The sequence below is a fragment of the Ischnura elegans genome, chromosome 3 (genome assembly GCF_921293095.1).
Source record: "Ischnura elegans chromosome 3, ioIscEleg1.1, whole genome shotgun sequence".
NCBI classification, from domain to species: Eukaryota; Metazoa; Arthropoda; class Insecta; order Odonata; family Coenagrionidae; genus Ischnura; species Ischnura elegans.
The window spans coordinates 116,608,914-116,629,971 of NC_060248.1; the positions used below are offsets into that span (position 1 = coordinate 116,608,914).

Below are 21,058 nucleotides of genomic sequence, written 5' to 3' on the forward strand. Positions count from 1 at the left end.
AAAGATGCAATGGTTCGAACATATTTTAAGAAGGGATGAGGGTATGGGGTGAATGCGGGCCCTCGGCTGGGGCTCATGATTGGGCCCTCCCCCGCAAAAAGATAGAGAATTGACACTCTGAGCAGACTGACTGTTAAATGTAAGGATCAAATAGGCCAATTGGATAGATGTGGAGTGTATTCAATGAAATGCAGCGATTGCAATGGTGTATGCGAGGGGGCAGACAGGAAGAAGTTTTGAAATCTGTAAGCAAGAACATTTGAGTGCTTACGAAAATAACAAAGATGAAAAAAGTAAGTTTGCTAAACAATTAATATGCAACTGCCATAGGAGCGATTATAAAAGGAACATTTTAAAATTTTGCAATGACCGCCGTGAATTGAACTCTAGAGAGCAGTTACAAACTTTAAAAATTATTGAGAGTTATGGTTGATATGAATGAATAAATGAATATATTTACCCATCCTTTTCCCCTATTCTGGCGTCCGTTTTAAAATTCATCAAGTAACTAGGCAACAATAATAAGATAAACAAATCATAATTTGCGAATTCATCGAAACCCGGGTCGCGCTCTGTAAAAAAGAAGTGGCATAAGTAATTGTCTATAAGGTATAAGTAATCCAATAATAAGGTATAAGTAATTGCGTATAAGGAATAACTAATCCAAGAACACTTATAGTGGAATACCACAAAGTTAATCATGAGTTAGTGAATTTTGATAGAGTATTGCATGTCCGGAAATGGATTTTGAGTATGTTCTCGCACTGAAAAACTAGATAAAAGTTAATAAAAGTAGAAATTTCGTCAGAAAAAAAAATTGCGTAAAAAGTGAAATATACCTACGCAGCTCATAAAATTCAATGATACAAATCTAAAAAAAACTCTAAAATAAGGCTTTCGAATGACTCTTTCAACAAAAGAATCGGGTTATCTTTATTCTTCTGACTCCTTTATTTTATTTATGATCATATGACCTTTATACACTGAGTATGCAGTAAATAAAGCAAATTAATGAAAACTTAGAATTTTAAAATTGCAAAAAACTTTGGTTCGAGTAATCTGATTCTTTACTAATTACACCTTTCATATACGCTTCACAATGGCCGCAAGCGGGGCCTCCAATGCTCGGGGCCCTCGACCATCGCCGAACAGCCGACCTGGCCAGACCGCGCATGATTCAATATAAAATGTATTGACTGAAAGGGATGCCCAGGATCAGTGGCGCGGCGAGGGGGATTTTGGGGGATAAACCCCCCCCCCCCAGAACTCAGAGTAATTTCAAAATTTAATCCATTTTACTTTATTGGATAAATATTACTTATAGAATAGTGTAGGGATTAATAAAATATCTCTCAGAAAGCCGTAAAACTCACCATTTTTAACTATTTATCTTAAAAGTTTTCTGGGAGCGGGCACCAGCACCTCCCGTATTCCATACCCCCCAGTTGCTCCTAAATCTCCCCCCCCCTAGCCTTAATTCCTAGCTGCGCGCCTGGAGGTGACAAGTTAGGGACAGCGACCCCTATCGTCAATTAGGCTGCAGAGAAAGAAGAAGAATAACAGTAAAAAAAAGCTATATCGTCTGAGGCCAATCAAATTATATCGGATTTTGCTATTTCAATCTGGTCCAATGCGCAGAAGCCGAAGCTCGCTTTTGTAAATATTTACTCCAAGCCAATGAGCTAGACCTGATCGCTGCCGCCAACAAAAACTAGTGCCTGCCGCGGCGCCAAAGCTAACTCTCCTAAGAATAAGACTCAATCTCCCAAAATATGCTTAAAACTCGAATACTCAATATTTATCTTATGATATTATTACTTATTCAATATAATAATAATAATAATAATTAATAATAAATTAATTAATTTGCTATTAAAATTAAAATTATTAATTAATACAATTATTATTTATTATTAGTAATTATTAATTAATAATTTAATATAAATTTATCTTTACAATATCTTTTGCTCGCACTTTTTTAATGTTAGATTAAAGATAAATTTCAGTCATGCGAGACCAAATCGCGCCGCAGAGAAAAAATGGCGTGGACGCAACAATACGCACGGATACCGCGCGAGCTGGAGCAATCCAATTAGGTCGTCGACGCAAAGGTCTAAACTGAACTCCCGATGACAATCGTCCATTATGCAGACATGAACTGCAAGCTGTGCTCGGGGTGACTTTGGACTTAACGTGACAACCATTCAACGTGCCAAAGTGGTGCTGCCGTCGCGTGCCGGGGCATGAGTTCAGGAGTGGCACGTGTCCGTTCAATGTGACCGCAGCGCAGGTCCAAAGGTGGAAGAGAAATGGCGGGAGGCGTGGCCTTGGGTAAGACGGATAGGAAGACGAGGAGCGAGCATGAGGCACTATTTCAGAGAGCGCCATACATTTGCGTCGGGAGATGATGGCGGAAGAGGGCGCGAGCAGGAGGAATCAGGGTCGCGCAGGAGAGACGCTTGCGCGGCACGCCATAGTGGGTCCTTCACGGGAGCGTCCTTAGCGAAGGATGACTCTCGAATGAAACACGCGTGCGGGCCATCGTCAAACATCGACACTAATGCCATGGGACAGTTTTAGATACAAAGCGATTATGAGTTCTTAAACACCGACCCACAGCCGCTTTATACTATTCGCTTGGTCGAGCCACTATCGGTATGGTAGCGGAAAATAAATTCCCCCGTGACTCCCTTCTCCATTTTACTGCACATTCAAACATTTCTCTCACTCTAGTGAGATAACCCAAAGATTGGTCAGGTTAAGCGAGGGTAGAGATCACTCCGAATTTGGCCGCAGGGGAGTGAATACCTTACTTCAGGGTAGGGGACCACTTCCTTTCCCTGAGCCACCCCGAGCTTCATTTTGAGTGGGGAGTCCAACACTAAACTCGGGATTTGAACCCGACTCTCTCAGATCAGCAGTCAAGTCAATCACTATGCCACCACGCTCTCGCCCAAAAATTTGAGCATTCACAAACATTATTGCGCTTTACTCAGAGACAGAGTTATTTATTTATTAAAAAAAATTATTTTCACACCACCGAAAATAGCTAATGTTGGCCTTTACATAAGGGATTTTCAACAATTTTTAACAAATACACGTTCAGGATCAACCATGCTCTGGATAGAGGCAGCCTACCCAGGCGGGACTCGAATCCGCGACATCTTGTTTGGCAGGCGAGGACTTTACCCCGCCTCCGCCGAGGCTGGCATTGTGAGCGAGTTAAAATTATTTAATTCAGTCACAATGAAACATTAATTGCTATTAGACGTACATTTGCTGGACTGAGATCAAAATGAGACACCCTTCAGCTTCTTGGGTCCGCTACTAAGGTGAGTGGATCGTCTCCTCATCCAGGGAAATGTTTTTCTCAAAAAATTTTTAAAAAGGTTTTTAATTGGGTTGTGAGGGATTTCCTGGAATTCCGGGAAATCAATTAACTGCTATCGATAGCATTTAAGATAAAAAGTACGGGAGCACACGTCTTTACCTCTAGGAAGCCAGACGATGAATGCTCCCTTGCTAAAAAATGCTCCCTTGGTGACACAAGAAACAACAGAGCAATGAAAGCGTGGCGACAATGCAAAGAAACACCGTAGAAAGTAAAAATACATAGAAATGCCACTGCGGTGATGGGACTCGTTTGAAATTAAACACACACAGAAAGTTCATGGTTAAATAAAAACACAGTACTATTCCACAACCTTATATTTTTGCAGTCTACTAGTTTCAACGTTTACAACGTCATTATCAAGACTAACTGAGAAAAGCATACAACATCCAGCCTTATTTATCCAACAATAGTGTGAGGGAAGGAGGATTGTTGGATAAATAAGGCTGGATGTTGTATGCTTTTCTCAGTTAGTCTTGATAATGACGTTGTAAACGTTGAAACTAGTAGACTGCAAAAATATAAGGTTGTGGAATAGTACTGTGTTTTTATTTAACCATGAATATCTCATCGTTCCACCAAGTAACGCCTAAATCTGTTGATTTTATACACACAGAAAGGTTCACTGAACATAGAATTCATTCGCCACAATATAAAATAAAAAGTTATATTTTTATTAGAACAATATTTCGAAAAATGATGTTTTCACATTTTTTCCAGAAATTTCACGCAAAGCTACACAATAAAAGGTTTGAAAGGTCCTCAGATATGACGCCCTCCTTGAAGCATTCTCACTTAAGCATTATCTCCTTCAACAACAGCACTGCCGATGAGCCGAGGTTCACGCTTCCATTCCACCGACGCCCTCATAATCCTGCACCTTCGGAAGCGTTTACGATAAGATAACTGAAGCATTTAATCACATTTATGCTCACAAGGAATTGAAAATTCGCAGAAAATTGAAAAGAAGGACAAATAATTGAGCATGGCGGTTCATTGAACGATATGTGTATTGAACACAATGTTTCGATTCAGCTCTTAACTCAATGACATTCAAGGGGAGGAAGATAAGACCGATATTTCGCCGAAAGAAACTTTCCTGCTTGTTTATTCTTTCTTTTCCTAGACTATAAGGCACAGCTTTTGTAAAATAAATAGCATTATATATTTTTTATGGCTCAATCGGCTACCCAAAAATAAGCCGTCCATTAAAAACGAAGCACCGCCTCATGTTTTCACGTAAAAGTATCAAATAAAATCTTTAACTATACCAAAGCCTTCACTAAGTCAACGGTTACGTTTACCAATACCCGACTACCTATTAAAAAAATCAAAATTTGTCACTGTTCCAACGTTAAGGTCAAAGGGAGAAGCAAAAGTAAAAAAGGAAATACTAACTTAATAGGAAGAAAAAAGGCTTATAACACCCCAAAAATTATACTCTTATTAGTATTAATATTTAAGGATAACTTTTTCCTGTTCCTGGAATCTGAAGGACAAATGGAAACGAAGAAACAAACAGAGCCAGGCAGAAGTGATATACAACGTGAATATATGTTAACGTTAGTATTAGTTAAATCTTAACGATGTTGACCAACCTCGACTGGTAGAATGGGACCATAGACTTCTGGCATGGCGATGAGTTCATGAAAATTAGTTCAACAAATTTTTTGCTCAAAATTTTGGTTTTTACTTATTAAGTGATGAAAAATTACTGTCAGTATGCTATTTTAAAATATGATTATTTAAGCTCTGCAAAATGAGCGATTCGTATTGCTCAAAGGGTCTCTTCCAAATTCTTCCCCTATTAGATGACTAAAATGATTTCAAAAAGATTGTTTCGGAGTTCTTATTTTTTCGTAAATTTTCCCAAGAAACCAATCAACAATTCATTTTAACTGGACATCATCTTAGTCAAGTAAATAACCACGGGCCAGAGAGCGGAGTTCTTGACGGAGTGACTCGCAAGTGATTTGAATGGGATTCAAACCCGGATATCGGATATCGTTTCAGGTCCGGCAAGAAATCGCCTTGACATCCAATGCTATAAAAACACAAAGAGACAGAAAATGCAAGCAGCCACGCGCAAGGTTGCAAGTTATATACACATAGGATGAAATCTGCCATGAGGAAACCACTTTCCTCATCCGGGATTCGAACCCGGATCTCCCGATAGTCGGCCAGTTATGCTCCCAGCTACACCACCAAGTCAAGCGTGGGGTTCCGGCATTTCCGGGAGAGATCATGGTTCAATCCCCAGCTAACGCAAATGACTTTCTCTGGGAAAATTTCATCGTTAGTTAATATAAACATAAAATGCCTTGGTTACTACAGTGGCAGAGAACACGGAGAAAATTCAGGATATCCGGGTTTAAATCCCAGTCAAAGCAGACGATCATACTTTCTCTCATGTATTTCCGCATCCACCAAGATTTTCTGGATTAAAAAATTTGAGCCGCAGATCCGGTGCTTCGAGTCCAGTCTTGCGTCGGAGGTCCTACATGGACACCCACACCTCGTAGAGACATCCCCAAAAAGCGAATAAATATGGCCGGCATTGAAGAGAGCCAAGAAGATGCGTACCTGACCCCAGACACGGCACACAGGCGAGCCTCGCTCCTACTCCCAAATTCCACGCCCGCATGCCTTGGAGACCTTTTTTTGGCCAGGAGGATGCGACAGGGGACACCCGCGGGGACGACCCCAGCGACTGACGAGCAAGAATGTACGCTATGCTATTGGAGGCCACTGCCGCGTCCTTCCCGGGGAAGACGAGGAGATGCGTAGGGCCACGAGGGAAGAGGAAGGGCTGGCTGCCTAAGAAGATGCGACTATCATAAAGCTCAATCGCCGCTGGTACGACAGAAGTGTCAAGTTTCCAATATCTAGCGATTTGATCGTTGGATTATTCTTCCTCATAGGATAATCCTCTAAAATCGCTGGCATAGCAATGGTTTACCTGGTTTCGCTAATGGTAGGACCCGCCCGCATTTGTGACGGAGCGGGATTCGTCGTCCTTTCCCTTCCTTCCCTATCCTGTCCCAGGAGGCGTCGTCGGGCGGCGCCTCCTTCCTTTCTTCGTCCAGTCCTCCCCCTTCTGAGGTGCAGAGGTGATAAGCTAACGCTTCAGACCTCGGCCCAGGAGAGTAAACCGGCGAGCCCGCCCTAGGGTTTCGTATCCACTGTCAAGTTTCCATTCCAGGGTTAAATCTGTAGACCTTCACATATCAATCAGATGATTCTCTTACTCAGCGATTCAACCTGAAGTTTGGTTGACCTAGGTGAGAACACAGCTCACCCAAGACAAAACCACAAGCAAGTGAATAACACACATTCAAGGTTACAAATTTCAATTACAATTCGGTTAGAGAGGGTATTCGCTCTAAAATTTGGTTTTCACAAATGAAAGAAATTTATCAAACTATAGTATACGTCAATGAAACTAACCATGACCAATCTATCACAATAAATATTTTTAGTTTTTGCGCTTTACGGAGCGGAAACGTGGACATTATGGAAGGAGGACGAGAGAAGACTGGATGCATTCGAAATGTGGGTGTGGCGAAGAATGGAGAAAGTGGAGTGTACGGAGAGGAGGAGGAACGACGAAGTGCTGGACGTGGTGGGTGAGGAGAGGCAGATTTTAGGTGAGATGCGGAGGAGACAGGAGGTATGGATGGAGCGAGTACTTAGCGGGGAGGGGATGTTGAAAATGGTGTTAGAGGATAGAATGTTAGGGAAGCGAGGGAGGGGAAGGAAAAGAATAGGATTTTTAGATAGAATGAAAGGGAGTAGGTCTCATTGTGATTTGAAGAGGGAAGTGGTTGATGGGGAAGGAGGATCCCAGAATTCTTCTTTAGTATTACATGGAAACCTACCGTAATAGGTAGAATACTTTAATAAATAAACATGAGGCCTACGTATCGCATTCCCCAGGTAATTCTGCATTTTATGGGTCACCTAGAAATTCAAGGATATTATTTGGGAGGAATATAACCTAGGATTTAACCGGCGACACTTCGATCAGTATGCCAAAACTCTACCCCCAACAAATCCACGCTCCTTTTTCCCTTCCTCAAGGGATCAGTGAATTCATTGTGTCGCTAGTGGTAACATTTGCGGCCCTAAAAACGGCAGGACATTCTGAGACCTTTCGCACATATGTTCATCAAGTCGAGACCCAATCACACTGTCCTACTACAACTACGCTCATCTTTCTCTGGCTAGCACTGACCATAATTACATTACGTTGCAGCAATGTCATTCATGGCCATCCTCGGTCATGCTAGTATCTCGGATCAGTGGCGCAGCGAGGGGGGGGGGTTTGGTGGATAACACCCCCCCAGAGCTCAGAGAAATTTTTAAGTTAAATATATTTTACTTAATTGGGTTAATATTGCTAATAGAATAGCGTGAGGATTAACAAAATATCCCTAAGAAAGCTGTAAAACTCAACATTTTGAACCATTTATCTAAAATTTTTTTCAGGCGGAGGGCCCCCGCACCTCCCGCTTACTCTGTCGGGTATACATATACCACACCCCCGGACCCCCCAGTATAAGTTGCGCCTGAAACCCCCCCGCCCCCCTTGGCCTTAATTCCTAGTTTCGCCCCTGTCTCGGATTGTCTGACGAGCCTAAGCCGCTAGAGGTAAGTAGCAACACCATCTCGATTAAAATACTCCGCGGGAAAATTTGGATGACGTCCGAGTAGTAGGCCAGTCTGGAAAGCACGCGCTTAAATTTACTTTCGAGCGCTATACCCCTTTTATCTCGTTTTAAAAATGTCGTTTGACCGAATATGGCCTAATGACAGATAAATATCTTTCTCAAGATAATTCAGATGACGTGTGATGAAACAACGCAAGCAGATACACTGCGAAATGCGTAAACTGATCGAAACGCGATAAACAGAAGGTGGAACGTCAGTATCCCAAATTAAGCGGGACAACAACCCTATCTGATGATCAAATAGTTGAGATGATCAAAGTCAGCAATTAAGAGCTCGTAGATGCTTTCTAAGTAAAATACAAGTTTGATTAAATCGCCCACAATACAATCTGACACTTAACTATCGTTACAATGGATAGAAATAGAAAACTTATGAATGAAACAGATGGAAATACATTACAATGAATAGATACAAAAGAATACAACGAATGAAAATGCTAATTAAATACGATATTTTGCTAAAAACATCACGTGATTTTGATCAAAACGCAGATTTTAAAATAAGTTTTAACCTCATGTGATTATTTATGCTGAGTAACATAAACTTTAAGTCTCGTTAAACAAAACTGGCGTAAAAATCGTACCCCACAGAAATTGTCGCGGTACGTCCACACAATACGCAGATTTACGTGACTTCTCAAGGGCATCGAAATACCATGAGATTTCTGCGTCAGTGGACAATCTCCTCTAGCCCTCTCGTAGCACAGGGTGCGTTCAGAAAATAACGGGAACTAAATTTTTAAATTTCTCGCGAGATTGGATAGAATGATTGTAATTTTTTTATAATTGGTATGCATGTCCCTGAAGTATAATAAGATAAATTTTAATAAGATAAATTTAAAAATAAATTTTCAGCAGTAGTATTTATTGTTTACCCTATCTGTGGAAGCCGCTAAGGTTATACGTATTTCTATGATCTCGGCGATTTTCGGTTCACACTTCATTGCTTGGTCGTGAATGTTTGATCAAAAACCGTACTGTGACGATGTCTCAGCCTCGATATTCGCCAGACATAACTGTGACTCCGTGTGACTTTTTCCTATTTCCGAAAATTAAGAGAACCTTAAAACGAAGCCGTTTTACAATCATTGGTGACATTAAAAGAAATAGCTGATACTTAGAGCAAATGCTTTCTCAAAGGTACAGTTTGCAAAGTGAATGAAGAATTGAAAGAATCGCTGGCACAAATGCATAACATCTGATTGTGACTATTTTGAAGGCCACAGCATTAACGTAGAAGAATAAATAAAATAAAAAAATTCAATTTCTCCTTATTTTCTGAACATACTTCGTACATGAATTCACGTAAACCTGCTACAGCGTTGCAATTCTTCTAGTACGCCCTCTGCAACTTCGACGACAGCACCCGCATTACGAGGCACCGATGCCATTCCCAGACATCGTTTCACGGAATCCAATTTCTTTCACCCCGACGGATGAATTTGTTCGACGACACAGACGCAATGAACGGCGAGAGGATGCAGGAACGCGGGGGAAGAGAAGAAGGAAACCATTGACAGCGCTTCTGCGTCCTATCACCGAGGGAGATAAAAGTCCCGACAACATCTGCCGGAATGGACAACAGGGGGGCAATAAACTTGGCGAAATCTCCGCTCCAATACCTTCGTGACGGAACGTGACATAAGGTTACAGATAAAAGTACCTAGAAATCAATAGAGCTAGTAAGAACCATTCTTGATATTTCGCAGAAAATATTTCGCAACAAACTCGGAAGAATGCACCGAGAGAACCCCATTAAATAAAAATAGAAAAAATATCTACGCATCAGGAGGACCGAAATTAAATTAAAAGGTGATTATTTTCGTTATAACAGACGTCTGAAGGCACAACGCACAAATCATGCAGTGCTGTAGCCAGAAGATATTGGCCAAGCTGGCGTTTTATTTTTACGTATTTATTGCAAATATCGAGATAACCTGATTATATATAAAGAGACAAAACATTCCCCAATGGAATTTCTTTAACGATGAACATTGCAAACCGGTTCCTATATAGCCAGCATAAGCAACATGCAATTGATAATTACTCATTACACTATAACAAAATTGTTTTTATCCTTTGGCAACTCGAAATTACTTTTCCATGAATGGAAGACGGGGAGAAGTGACACGGTAAAAGGCTTGGAATAAGCCCATGATAGGAAACAAAAAAAGAAAACTGATGTGAGACAATTGCGTAGAAGAAATTTCTACCGCAGGTGTTTTGCTTTACGCAATCTATATTTACTTCGCAACAGAATCTATTTCACGCTAACCCTCAGTCTCTGAGCTGCTGAGTCATGCATGTGAGCCGGCTAACTTTCACGTGCAAGGATGATGGAAAAGGAATAGCAGTAATCAACCCACTGAACAATTTTAAATAAAAATTCGAATAAACTGTCATTCATTTAGGGATTGAAAAAAATCAGGTCGATGTTCAATATTTTAATAACAGTAACAGAAGCAGGCGTTATGTAGTGGAATGACATTCTAAGTATTTTAAAAAATAACACGAAGATGGCAATATTCCACAAGTTTATCAAGGTCATTATCAAGTACAACATGTACTTGATAATGACCTAACGGTCGAAACGCGTTGTACGGACAATAAACTAGTGGAATATTGCCATCTTCGTGTTATTTTTTAAAATACTTTTAAAATATTTTAATAACAGCTTAAACTAGAAGGCCCAACGCCTAAGATGCACGAGATCACAGGAGATTTGGAACTGCAATAGCGGTTAAGTAGTCGAATTCAGTCGAGGGATCATTCAATATATTTTCCTTCACACAAGTGCGGTATTGGAGTGTTCACCACACACTATTACTTAATGTAGAATCCTAGGCAATGCGAAAATTAAATTTCCATAAAAAACGATATCTATCCTTTTTTAGATTACGACGGCAATTGGCATTAAATCGGATGATTGTAAAAGAGAAATGACTCTGCTAACATGAATACATTGAAATAGGTAGAAAAAATTTACAGGAATAAAAATGTTCACGTATCGCACACACACGACACAACTTCAGTCTTCGCTCAACCACCTCCTGATAACAATACATCCCATCATCAATTTTCTCAAAGAGGAGAAAGCCAGAAGAAATCTTAAAGATATGACATTAAAATTTCCTCTTTGTCTTCTCTATCAAGTACAAATGAATTAAAAAAATAAAATTTTACACAAGGGCAAACAGAAAATAAAATAAAACCGATACTATTTATCGCTATGAACACACATAGCATCACACATCGTTCAGACATCGCGAGGGAGAATTAAGACGTAGATTTCAGAATAGCATACCACAAGTCTAAACGGCATTAGCAATAAAATTCTACACTCTTATGGTCATTACAGAATGGAAACAAAATAGAGTCAATAAGAAAACAATTTTTAAGATTATAAACGGTATTGTTTGCAAATAGAGCGGAATAGATGATCTTTGCCCCAGAAAAAAACAAAGAGTTCTTTTTTCGACACTCAATATTTCTGAATAAGAAGAGATACGAAAATGAAATCACCGACTCCGATTGGAGCTTATCTTTCAGCGAAATCTCCGGGAATGACGTAAAAATAAGCCACAGATAGGAGCAAGCGGCTTGTTGCGATCTATTTTCGATCCCTCACCTTAAATTGACCACCCTGACGAAGCAGACCCGATTGGGGGAGGGAATAAACGCTTCATCGCACTCTCCCCATCGCGTCATGAAACGCAGAAAGCCACAAACGCGAGCAATAAACCGCGGAGGCACTCACAGAAAATGACCATTCATTCCCATTACGGGTTAATTTTCCGAGTGCCAGGCATCCCACTAGCGTAATAATACTCGTCTCCTCGGTTACGAGCTGCCCAGCGTCAACAAGCGACGAATAAATTCAATTAGGGCGAAGGAATAGACATCCAATTCATCAGCTAGCGAGGAGGGCACAGAATTGATGAGAAACTGATGAATGGAATATAAAAAATACCAATAAAGATACGAAATATTTACGCATCAAGCATCCAAAATGCCTGTATTTATCTTACGAGAGGATAACTGATAAACAGTTCCCGATTCACCTCCCATCGTATTTCTGGCTTAAACGAACTATAGCCCAAAATAACCATGTGCTTGCATTACGTCTGGAATTTCCTCGAGGATCTGAATAATGGTGCGTTTCTCGCTCCGTACTTGAACGTAGAAATACTAATATCGCCCGTAATAAATGTATAAACGACGTTTTGACGTAGTTGAGGATCCCATTTCAAATCTGAGAGAAAGCAGTTTTTATGATGATACTGATGTAACAATAGGAAAACGCAAGTCATCCAATGATGACGAGCAGAAAAAAATCAGAATCAACATCAGAATCTGGTCTAGACACTCTACCAGGAAACAAATAAGATAATTATTGAAAAGTGACAAAATTTTCACCGACAGGAATTTTACCTCTTTACGAATAATAGCTACTATGCTCCCCGCTGATTCTCCACAAAATTTACGCCTGAATCCGCCTCACCTTTCAAGATGAAATGAGAGAATATAAAAATCGAGGATCTTCATGTTTAATAAAAAAATTGATAACAGGTTACAATTTTGGAACTGAATAAATTTTCAGGTCCTTACGTAAAAAAAGTGTTAGTCAAAGGCAATATTCTTGCTGAAAATAATAAGATCCGACCCAGATCCTAATTTAAATTTCCTTATGGCCTACCTCGAATGTTACGAGCAACGCTTGGTGATTAACACTAGTAGCATACCTGATGACTAATTACGTGATCCTCACCGTAACACAGTCAAGTGCAACGATTTTTTCCTTAATTATTTTAATCTTGGGGTATTTCACTTAGCATCTACGCAGGTGAGTAGATACGACCATCAATACAATTTAAAAAAATAAGGAATTTCAAGATATATAACTTACTTAGATTCATGGTAGGGATGGACGGATCCAGGATTTTTCTCGGATCCTTGATTTTTGGAGCCGGATCTTTCGGATCGGATATTTTCGGATCCAAATGCATTTTCAAATTCCTGACGCTGAGATTCCCCCGATGATTGTTCAATCTCTTGGGAAGAGTCACACTATATTCCAGTCGAATTTTGCCTTTTTTATTTTCCACGGCTGAAATTCTTCTACGTAACCTCTGCGAGAGCTTTCAAATAAAACTGTTCATGAGTAGGACAAGAATCGCATGCAACGGCGCATTCTAAGACGGAATCGGAACTCTTTCCACCCTTATGGGGTGTTGCATTCACTGAAGCTATTATTTAAAATTTCTGATCTAGATCCGATGTCTTCCGCGACTTTGGATCCGATGTATCCGATGAAGGGCAATATCCGCGGATATTTGGATCCGAGGTATCCGATCCGACCATCCCTAATTGATGGTATGGTAAAGTTATTAATATAAAGTCGCCATTATGAATCATTTCAACTACTTATTACATTATGGTAAACATAGTCGCGGTTACTAGACTCAATGCGTGAAGATAAGAGCCCTGGGAAAAATTACATTCGTATTTTCGCGGAGAAAACGCAGTGACATCGGTGGGCAAACGGCGAATGACGAGAGAAAACAGCTCCCTCATAGTTTCTACGCCGGCCAACAGAGCGAGCTGAGAAACCTCCCGTTTTCCCCGCCAATGACGCAAGCGATCTTGAGTGATGTGAGCCAAATGCCGCTAGGCGGACGATAGGTAGACAAAAGCAAGCAAACCCAATGACAAACAGGTGCCAGCGTTAGCGCCCACCCAAGAAAGAGGAACACTGTAACGGTTCAACCGGCATTGACCCTGTCATCGATGACAGGGAACGCCCAGTAAATATTGGCATAATCTGCAGGAAATATCACATACTTAGTGGATGGGGACCATGGCTGCTAAAATAGCAAACCACAAGTCCCAAAAACCACAAACGGAATGAAAGTTTTTTCAGCTATGAATCGCGGTTGATCTTTGAGAATTTGAGCGTCGAAATATTTAACGGAAGTTGCTCCCCTTTCAAAAAGAATATGAAACGAGACTATTTCAAATTAATAAACTAAATATTAGGACTTGGCAAAGACTTTACCTTATTATTTCGAGGCTGATTACAGTAAAAAATTGACATTCAAGAAATATATAATTTAGAAAGAAGCGGTCGTATTTATACAACAGAATGGCGAGAATACGTTCACGAACCACAACCATTATCCGTCAAGACGCACGTCCAATGCGCAATGTTTAATAAGGATTATTTCGAAGTGAAGAGGAGGCACCTAAAATCACCGTATAATTTCCAAATAAACGCAGACACTTTAATCGGGCCGCCAAAATCCTGTTTGAATAACAGTCTATTTCTCTTAAACATCCACCTCAGGCAGGAAAAATTCAAATTTGAGAATCTTTGTACCGCATTCATCGCAATAATGGCAAACCTTACCGAAAGGCAATATTTTTTTCCCAATTTCGTTACATATACATGATAATTTTATATCGTGCATTATTTTAAAAACTACACCACTAGAGGGTCATACTGCAATTGACAACTGAGACCGAAGATATAGTTTCATCAATATGATGGAGAAAGTAATCAAAAATGTATTCTGAAGTAATTATTAAAGTACTCATTTCAGTCAATCGTATTAATAACTTAAGGCATAAATAAGCCACCAATATGAAGATTTTCAGAACAATTACCTCATTCTAAAATTAGAAATTTTTATGGATGATTCAAATTTCACACTCTAAAAATTAAAGATATCAGCTAAATCAGACAAATAAATGTATAACTGGGTACACTATTCCTGACATCGAGTTTCTGATTTAGGACTTGAATTTCTCACTTGAAATAAACATAGAAACATACGTTGTTTTATACATCTTTGTACAGCAATGCCATCAGAAAACAGTTTCACAGAGAAAATAGCGGAAAGCATGACGCCCGTATTTGCAGAGAAACTTGAAGTAACAAGGACGAAAAATGCCATATAAATGCCTGAATTCTTCATCCATGGAAAATTTAACAGGCACTAAAATAAGATTTCATTTGCTCAGCAGGTAAACTAGTAACGGAATACGTCGGGCTGGCAGATTAACCTACCTAACCTGCAATTTTTCGTTTTCAAATCACTCAGAAACTTACAAAAGTATGCACCTTATAATGAAGATAAAAACATACTGGATCTGATTTAACTTGATCCCGTCTAATCAGGAATTAAACCAAGTCCGAACAACGTGTCTTGTATAATTTCCAGACCAGGAAATGAGGAGACACAAATCCCGCTCAGGATCTCATCTGTTGAGTTCTGGTGGGAAACCTTTCCAGGTCTGATCATCTAATCTTTTCTGGTCAAACAATCTGATCAGGATTTAAATCAGCTCATATCCAGATCTCAAGTTTAAATGAAACCTTACCTAAAATTTCCATGTGCGACGACTTAAAACCCATTTGAGAGAAATGATGTAAGGAAGAGTGGTACGTAAAATGCGGCCCCCCAATAAATTTATGTATATGTATATTTTCCGAGTGAATTGAACAAAACAAAATTCACGGGCTTGGCACCAGGTGGTAATTGGATTTACATCTAGATTTCCGCAGTAGTCAGTGACAGAACATAGCATCTATTGAAACCATCTCACTAAATATGCTTATAACAAAAAATGTTCCGCTTATAACGTCATTGAAACCGCATAATTAAAAGATGCCATCTAGACCCACTTGCATCCCAACAATTTAACAGAGACAAAAGATATCAAAGAAGCAACGATTTAGGAATGGTAATAAAGCACATAAGAAATGCAAGAGAGGACAGAAATATATATTCCAACCGCCAGCGTGACACACCAGCCCATCGAATGATTCCTCACCTAAAATTGTTGGGAATAAAAAAGGGTTGCTTTAAATGACTGTGAATCCTCACAAAGCAGGGAAAACACGTCCTGGGGGTAAAAAAATAAGTCCGAAATTTCCCGGCGAATGATGTTGTGTATGATAAATTGTTTTTTTGGTTTGCAGCCGGGTCAGGCTCTCCTTTAATTGCCTGTGTTTCGATGGAAGACTCGACGTGAATAAAAAAAAACAAGTCATTTTTCGCAACGTTCACCCTTTCGTAGAGCATCGCTCAGTGCGAATTCCGGGAAAAACTTTTGACCTCCCCAAAAATGTTTTTACTCACCGAGGATGGCTCGCAGGTGTCCCTCGAGTGTCTGCAGCACGGTCATCTTGATTTCCTTGGTCGTCTTGCCGAGGAATTGCTCAGAGGCCGTCTGCAGCAGCTCCTCCGCCTTCATGATCTTGCACTGCGCCACGCCCGTCACCGTCAGCGGCACACCCTGGGCCGTCTCCACGTGCTCGCACATGGGGTTCAGCGTCATGACCTATTGGGAAAACGGTGGGTATTAGAGCCTATTGACAAAGCCAAGATCCGGTCATTTCTGATCCATGTACTAAATTTTCTAATTTGGGAGAGAAAATGCCGTTTTTTTAATTCAGGTGTTTCAAGAGAAAATCTGCAATACTGCAGGATGTATGATCTTAGGTTTTCCCGGCGTATCAGTTGCAGAAAAGTTTCTCGGGTTTTCCACCGGTTGATGTCGTCCACGTCTCCCGTCGTTTCGATCCGCGACTTGCTGATCATCCTCAGGGGATCTTCCGAATGGACGACATCAACCGGTGGAAAACCCGAGAAACTTTTCTGCTATACTGCAGGAGGTGGTAGGGGAGACAATTTTAAGCATTTTTCGTCCAATAAACATGGGCTCGCAACTCCTTAGTTACCGAGCTATGGCAAGGCAAACATTTTTTTTTGGCTGCACTTTGCAGTTACAATTTAAACTGTTTTTCTTGGCTCTTTTCAACATTTCAATTAATAATTTGGATTTTTACGGACGTTAATTAAGGACATTAATACGGCGTTGAATTAAGCTCAAAGAAACCCAATGCCTACATCACTAACTCTCTACCTTACTGCAATTTCTTTGAATTTCATAAATGCAAACACCGGATGGATAGTTAGGTATCATTTGACAATGGCAATGTAAAATGGAGAATATTATTCGAGTGGAGTAATAAAATGGGGATTTTATTTTCCATGCCACAGGAAACGCCCTCTCTATGTCCATTCGAGAGAAAAGGCGGGTTCGGTTTACGCTGAGCAGAAATGTATTCGATGTTTACCAAAGACCAACTGCTTAGCTGACGCCACGCATCCAAGCAGGTGGAACGTGTTCGACATGCTAAGACGCAAATCGGAATTCCATTTGCATTCCATTAAACCCAAAGCCCGAAATTGACCCGTATGGTGAACTACAAACAAAAATACCACCCATTTACATAAGCATATAGGACTGGAGATTTCAAACCCAAAACCTCACAAAAAAGTCCGAAAAATATCACAAACTAGCTAATTAAAGGAACTTGGAAAATAATAAACTTTACAATATACATTATATAAAACCATTGAATGCCTTAAATATGTACAGGCAACCTTCTCAGCAGTAGATCCTTTACTGCGGGCCAGGCTATTAGTATCAGAAAATAAATAGGTCCGTGGTAGCTATCGTTTACGTCAAAACAATAAATATAACCTTTGCCTTCCAAGGGTGGAAAATCAAAAATTCTGGGCCAGCTAGCTACATGAACTGAGTGAAAGGTGACATTTTCAAGAAATTAACGATGACAGAAAATATGGAAACCACGTTTGCATCGAGTTCTCGAGGGTATATACTCTTAGGTATATGTATAGGTATACTCTTAGGTATATGTATACCTAAGAGTATATACCCTCATTAGTTGGAGGTAGTTGAAAAGTATTTGAACTGCAGATTCAAGGCTTGACGGAAGTCTTCATGTATTTCAATAATTAAGTTCATTTTCAGACAGCAGTTTTTAAGGCCGAATTCAAACGTATTCAAAAACTAAATTTATTCCACGCGTATGAAATACCATTCTATAACAATAAATAATTTCCTCAAGGACATATTAAAAAGGGAATAGTCAGGATTGTAACCACACGTTCCCCTTAAGTTAGTAGGTTTTGGCGAAAGTAATAAAGTCGCAAGTCCTCGTCGCAATTTAAAGCGAATTTTAATAGAGAATACTTCACCAAGCTTGATAAACAAAAATTAACTCTTCGAGCAATTAAAAAACTTTCTACACTCTGAAAACAATAAGTACTCATTTCCACTCACAGTGAGCATCTGCTACTCGCTCAGATCAGGCTAGGGGTATTTTAACATTTCATGGCGCCCTTGGAAAAGAGTGGTACTTGGAAAAGAGTATGGAAATCGGAACTTTTCATCGGAGCATCCTTTTATTAAAATAATGCCATGTAATAAAAATTGGTAAAATAATGGGGTAAGCAAAGGGTCTATTTTGTTTTGGAGAAAGTCATCATCGAACAAGAGTTCAAAACGTGAAGGTGAGAGATTAATCTCTCATTATTATAAACATAGACAGGGCAATTGGAAGATCGGCAGGGAATAGGGCAAGGAAAAGATCGGCAGAGGTTGGTCTCGAAGGAGTTACACTGAGCAGGCGATGAAGATGTTAAGAATATGAATAATGTAGATGTAAAAAAATTAGCTGACTGGGGGAATTCATTCGAAAGCTGCCTCAAATCAAACTCGAGGTTGATAACTGTTGATGATGCTAACCTATCAATGGATGATCTCTAATTATAATAAGATATCGTCGTATACATTCACTTATCTACAAATTTCATGCTAGAAAAATATTGAGGAAATTTTTTGAGGAAGTCAACGTCAGGAAATGACTAGTTGTTACAATTCTGGAGGCTCCATGGATCCTCCGTGTAATCGTATTTTATAAGATAAGCTTTTGGAGCACTAGAATATTTATAGAGTGAAAGCATGCTCAATACCAAGGGATAGAAGGGAATAATCGGAGCTGTGATCGGGAAAATATTATTTTCAAACACGACTGAGATACTTCCAATTGTGATAGGACAAAGGAGAACTAGCGCTGTCTTCGTTTTAGAGATTTTTATAAATGTTGATTTCCAGAAAGTCTCTTCGTTGCTTCTTCCTTTCTCGGAAGATAAGTATACGCTGCCTCTCATTCATGAGACATACAACATAAGATAACATTGAATAAGCTTTAAATGGTACAATTTTTTAAGTTGGTGAAAAAATACTGCGTGAAATAGCGCAAAACAAACTTTTTCGAGAAAAAATATAGAAGATAATAAACAACAGATCAAAGCTAAAAAAATGGATTAGAATTTATAGTATTTAATTTTAAGAGGGGCGTAAATTTTTGTACTCAGATATCGTAGTATAATGGAGAGGTTCAACTAACAATATGTTCTTCTCCAATAACGCTTAAAAGAAAATATAGGGGCACTATAGCTTGGTATTACGATTCTTGGGCGTATTTGGGACTAAATAGGAAGAAAGAGGATGGAAAAGATTGCACTGCGAAATAACGAATGTGTCAATAACATCCAGGACTCAAACAAACATATAAAATTAAAAAATATAAATTGGATGCAAATGTGAATAAAAATACTTCTTATAATTTATAGAAAAACTTCGAGGGTACGCACGGAGATTCTACGGGGAACGAAAGAGAACTGGAGGACGTTAAAGTAAACAAACATATCCTTTATCATTTGCTGCTAAATAATGAATTCTCAGTGAGTAGATTAGTTCAAGCACAGACTAAAATGCACGGAAATATATCCCACATCAATGGTTACCATTCGAAGACCCTATAGTTGCATAGAAAAAATACTCATTTTTGACCTAATAAACGTTTGACCTAATAATAATTAAAATAATAAATTGACCTAAATAATAACTCCTCAGAAAATTATAACCATGGAAAGAAATGGAGCGAAAGGAAAATTCTCATTAAATTAACTGTGGAAGTTACAGCCCTAAACCTCTATTCTAAGTAATTAAAAAAAAGAAATGAAGAAAACTCTTCGCGACCCCCTTAAACTCTTCCCGGGCTATCATGAACTTGGACAGAGGATACGAAACCCTAGGGTGGGCTCGCCGGTTACTCTTCTGGGGGCAGGGTCTGGAAGCGTTAGCTTATCACCTCTGCACCTCAGAAGGCGGGAGGACTGGAAGGAAAAAATGAAGCAGGCGCCGCCGCGATAGGAGCCCGACGGCGCATCCTGGGACGGGATAGGAAGGGAAGGGATGGGACGAGGAATCCCGCACCGTCACAAAGGCGGGCGAGTCCTACCATCAGCGAAACCAGGCATCAGCCATTGCTATTCTAACAATTTTGAAGGATTATCCTATGAGGAAGAATGATCCAACAATCAAATCGTTAGATATCATGAACTTGGACAAACAGCAGCTGACCGCTGAAGGAAGTGCCTCGGATGACTTCAAGGGAATTTACGGTACCGGTTCATGGGATTAAAAAAACTGACGTCACGTTATAAAATGATAATGTGGAAGATGGCTCGACGGTGAGAGGGTCAGGGACCTCCGAGGTGGAACGTTAACCTTGCAGGAGTCACTCTTCGTTTGGGGGAGAGGGAAAGGGATACTCGTGTTACTCACCTCGAGGGAGAGCCGCTGCACGTCCGTGACCAACCACCAGGCCCACGCCCACCCGCCCACGATGGTCGTCTTCTTCGTCGAGCCGCAGCATCCTCCTGCAGACGAAAGAAGGGCAAACTGTCAGTGGAAGCGGAGCAATCAAAGCATAGATCAATTCAGATCAACGAGAGCCACAAATACACATCAACACATATTGTGACATGATGATTAGTTTCCGGGTTAATAGGGTAGTTTCCTTCACCAAAGAAAACGAAAGGCATTGATTGCGATTCGTAACCCACCATTAGTGTATTCATAATATACAAATTATTTGGTTTAAAAAATACCGGTTTAGACGAATGGCGACGGTCAATTTTAACTGCATTTAAAAAAGGCCAAATTGGCGCCCATGCGATGCCCCCACGTGACGTCACAGGGACCTAGATGCTAT

At 40.0% G+C, this 21,058-nt stretch overlaps 1 protein-coding gene across 1 annotated transcript in view; it reads right to left on the reverse strand.

Annotated features, from left to right (window-relative positions):
* LOC124156407 (flotillin-2) overlaps nucleotides 1–20,720 on the reverse strand; it is a 129,107-nt gene extending 108,387 nt beyond the window's left edge. Inside the window, exons 1-2 of the mRNA XM_046530949.1 lie at nucleotides 20,629–20,720; nucleotides 16,263–16,464 (exon numbers count right to left, since the gene is read on the reverse strand). Of these exons, the coding sequence (XP_046386905.1) occupies nucleotides 16,263–16,461 (199 nt within the window). The 5' untranslated portion in view covers nucleotides 16,462–16,464; nucleotides 20,629–20,720. The remainder of the gene's footprint in view (nucleotides 1–16,262; nucleotides 16,465–20,628) is intronic.
* Between the last annotated feature and the right edge of the window lie 338 nt (nucleotides 20,721–21,058).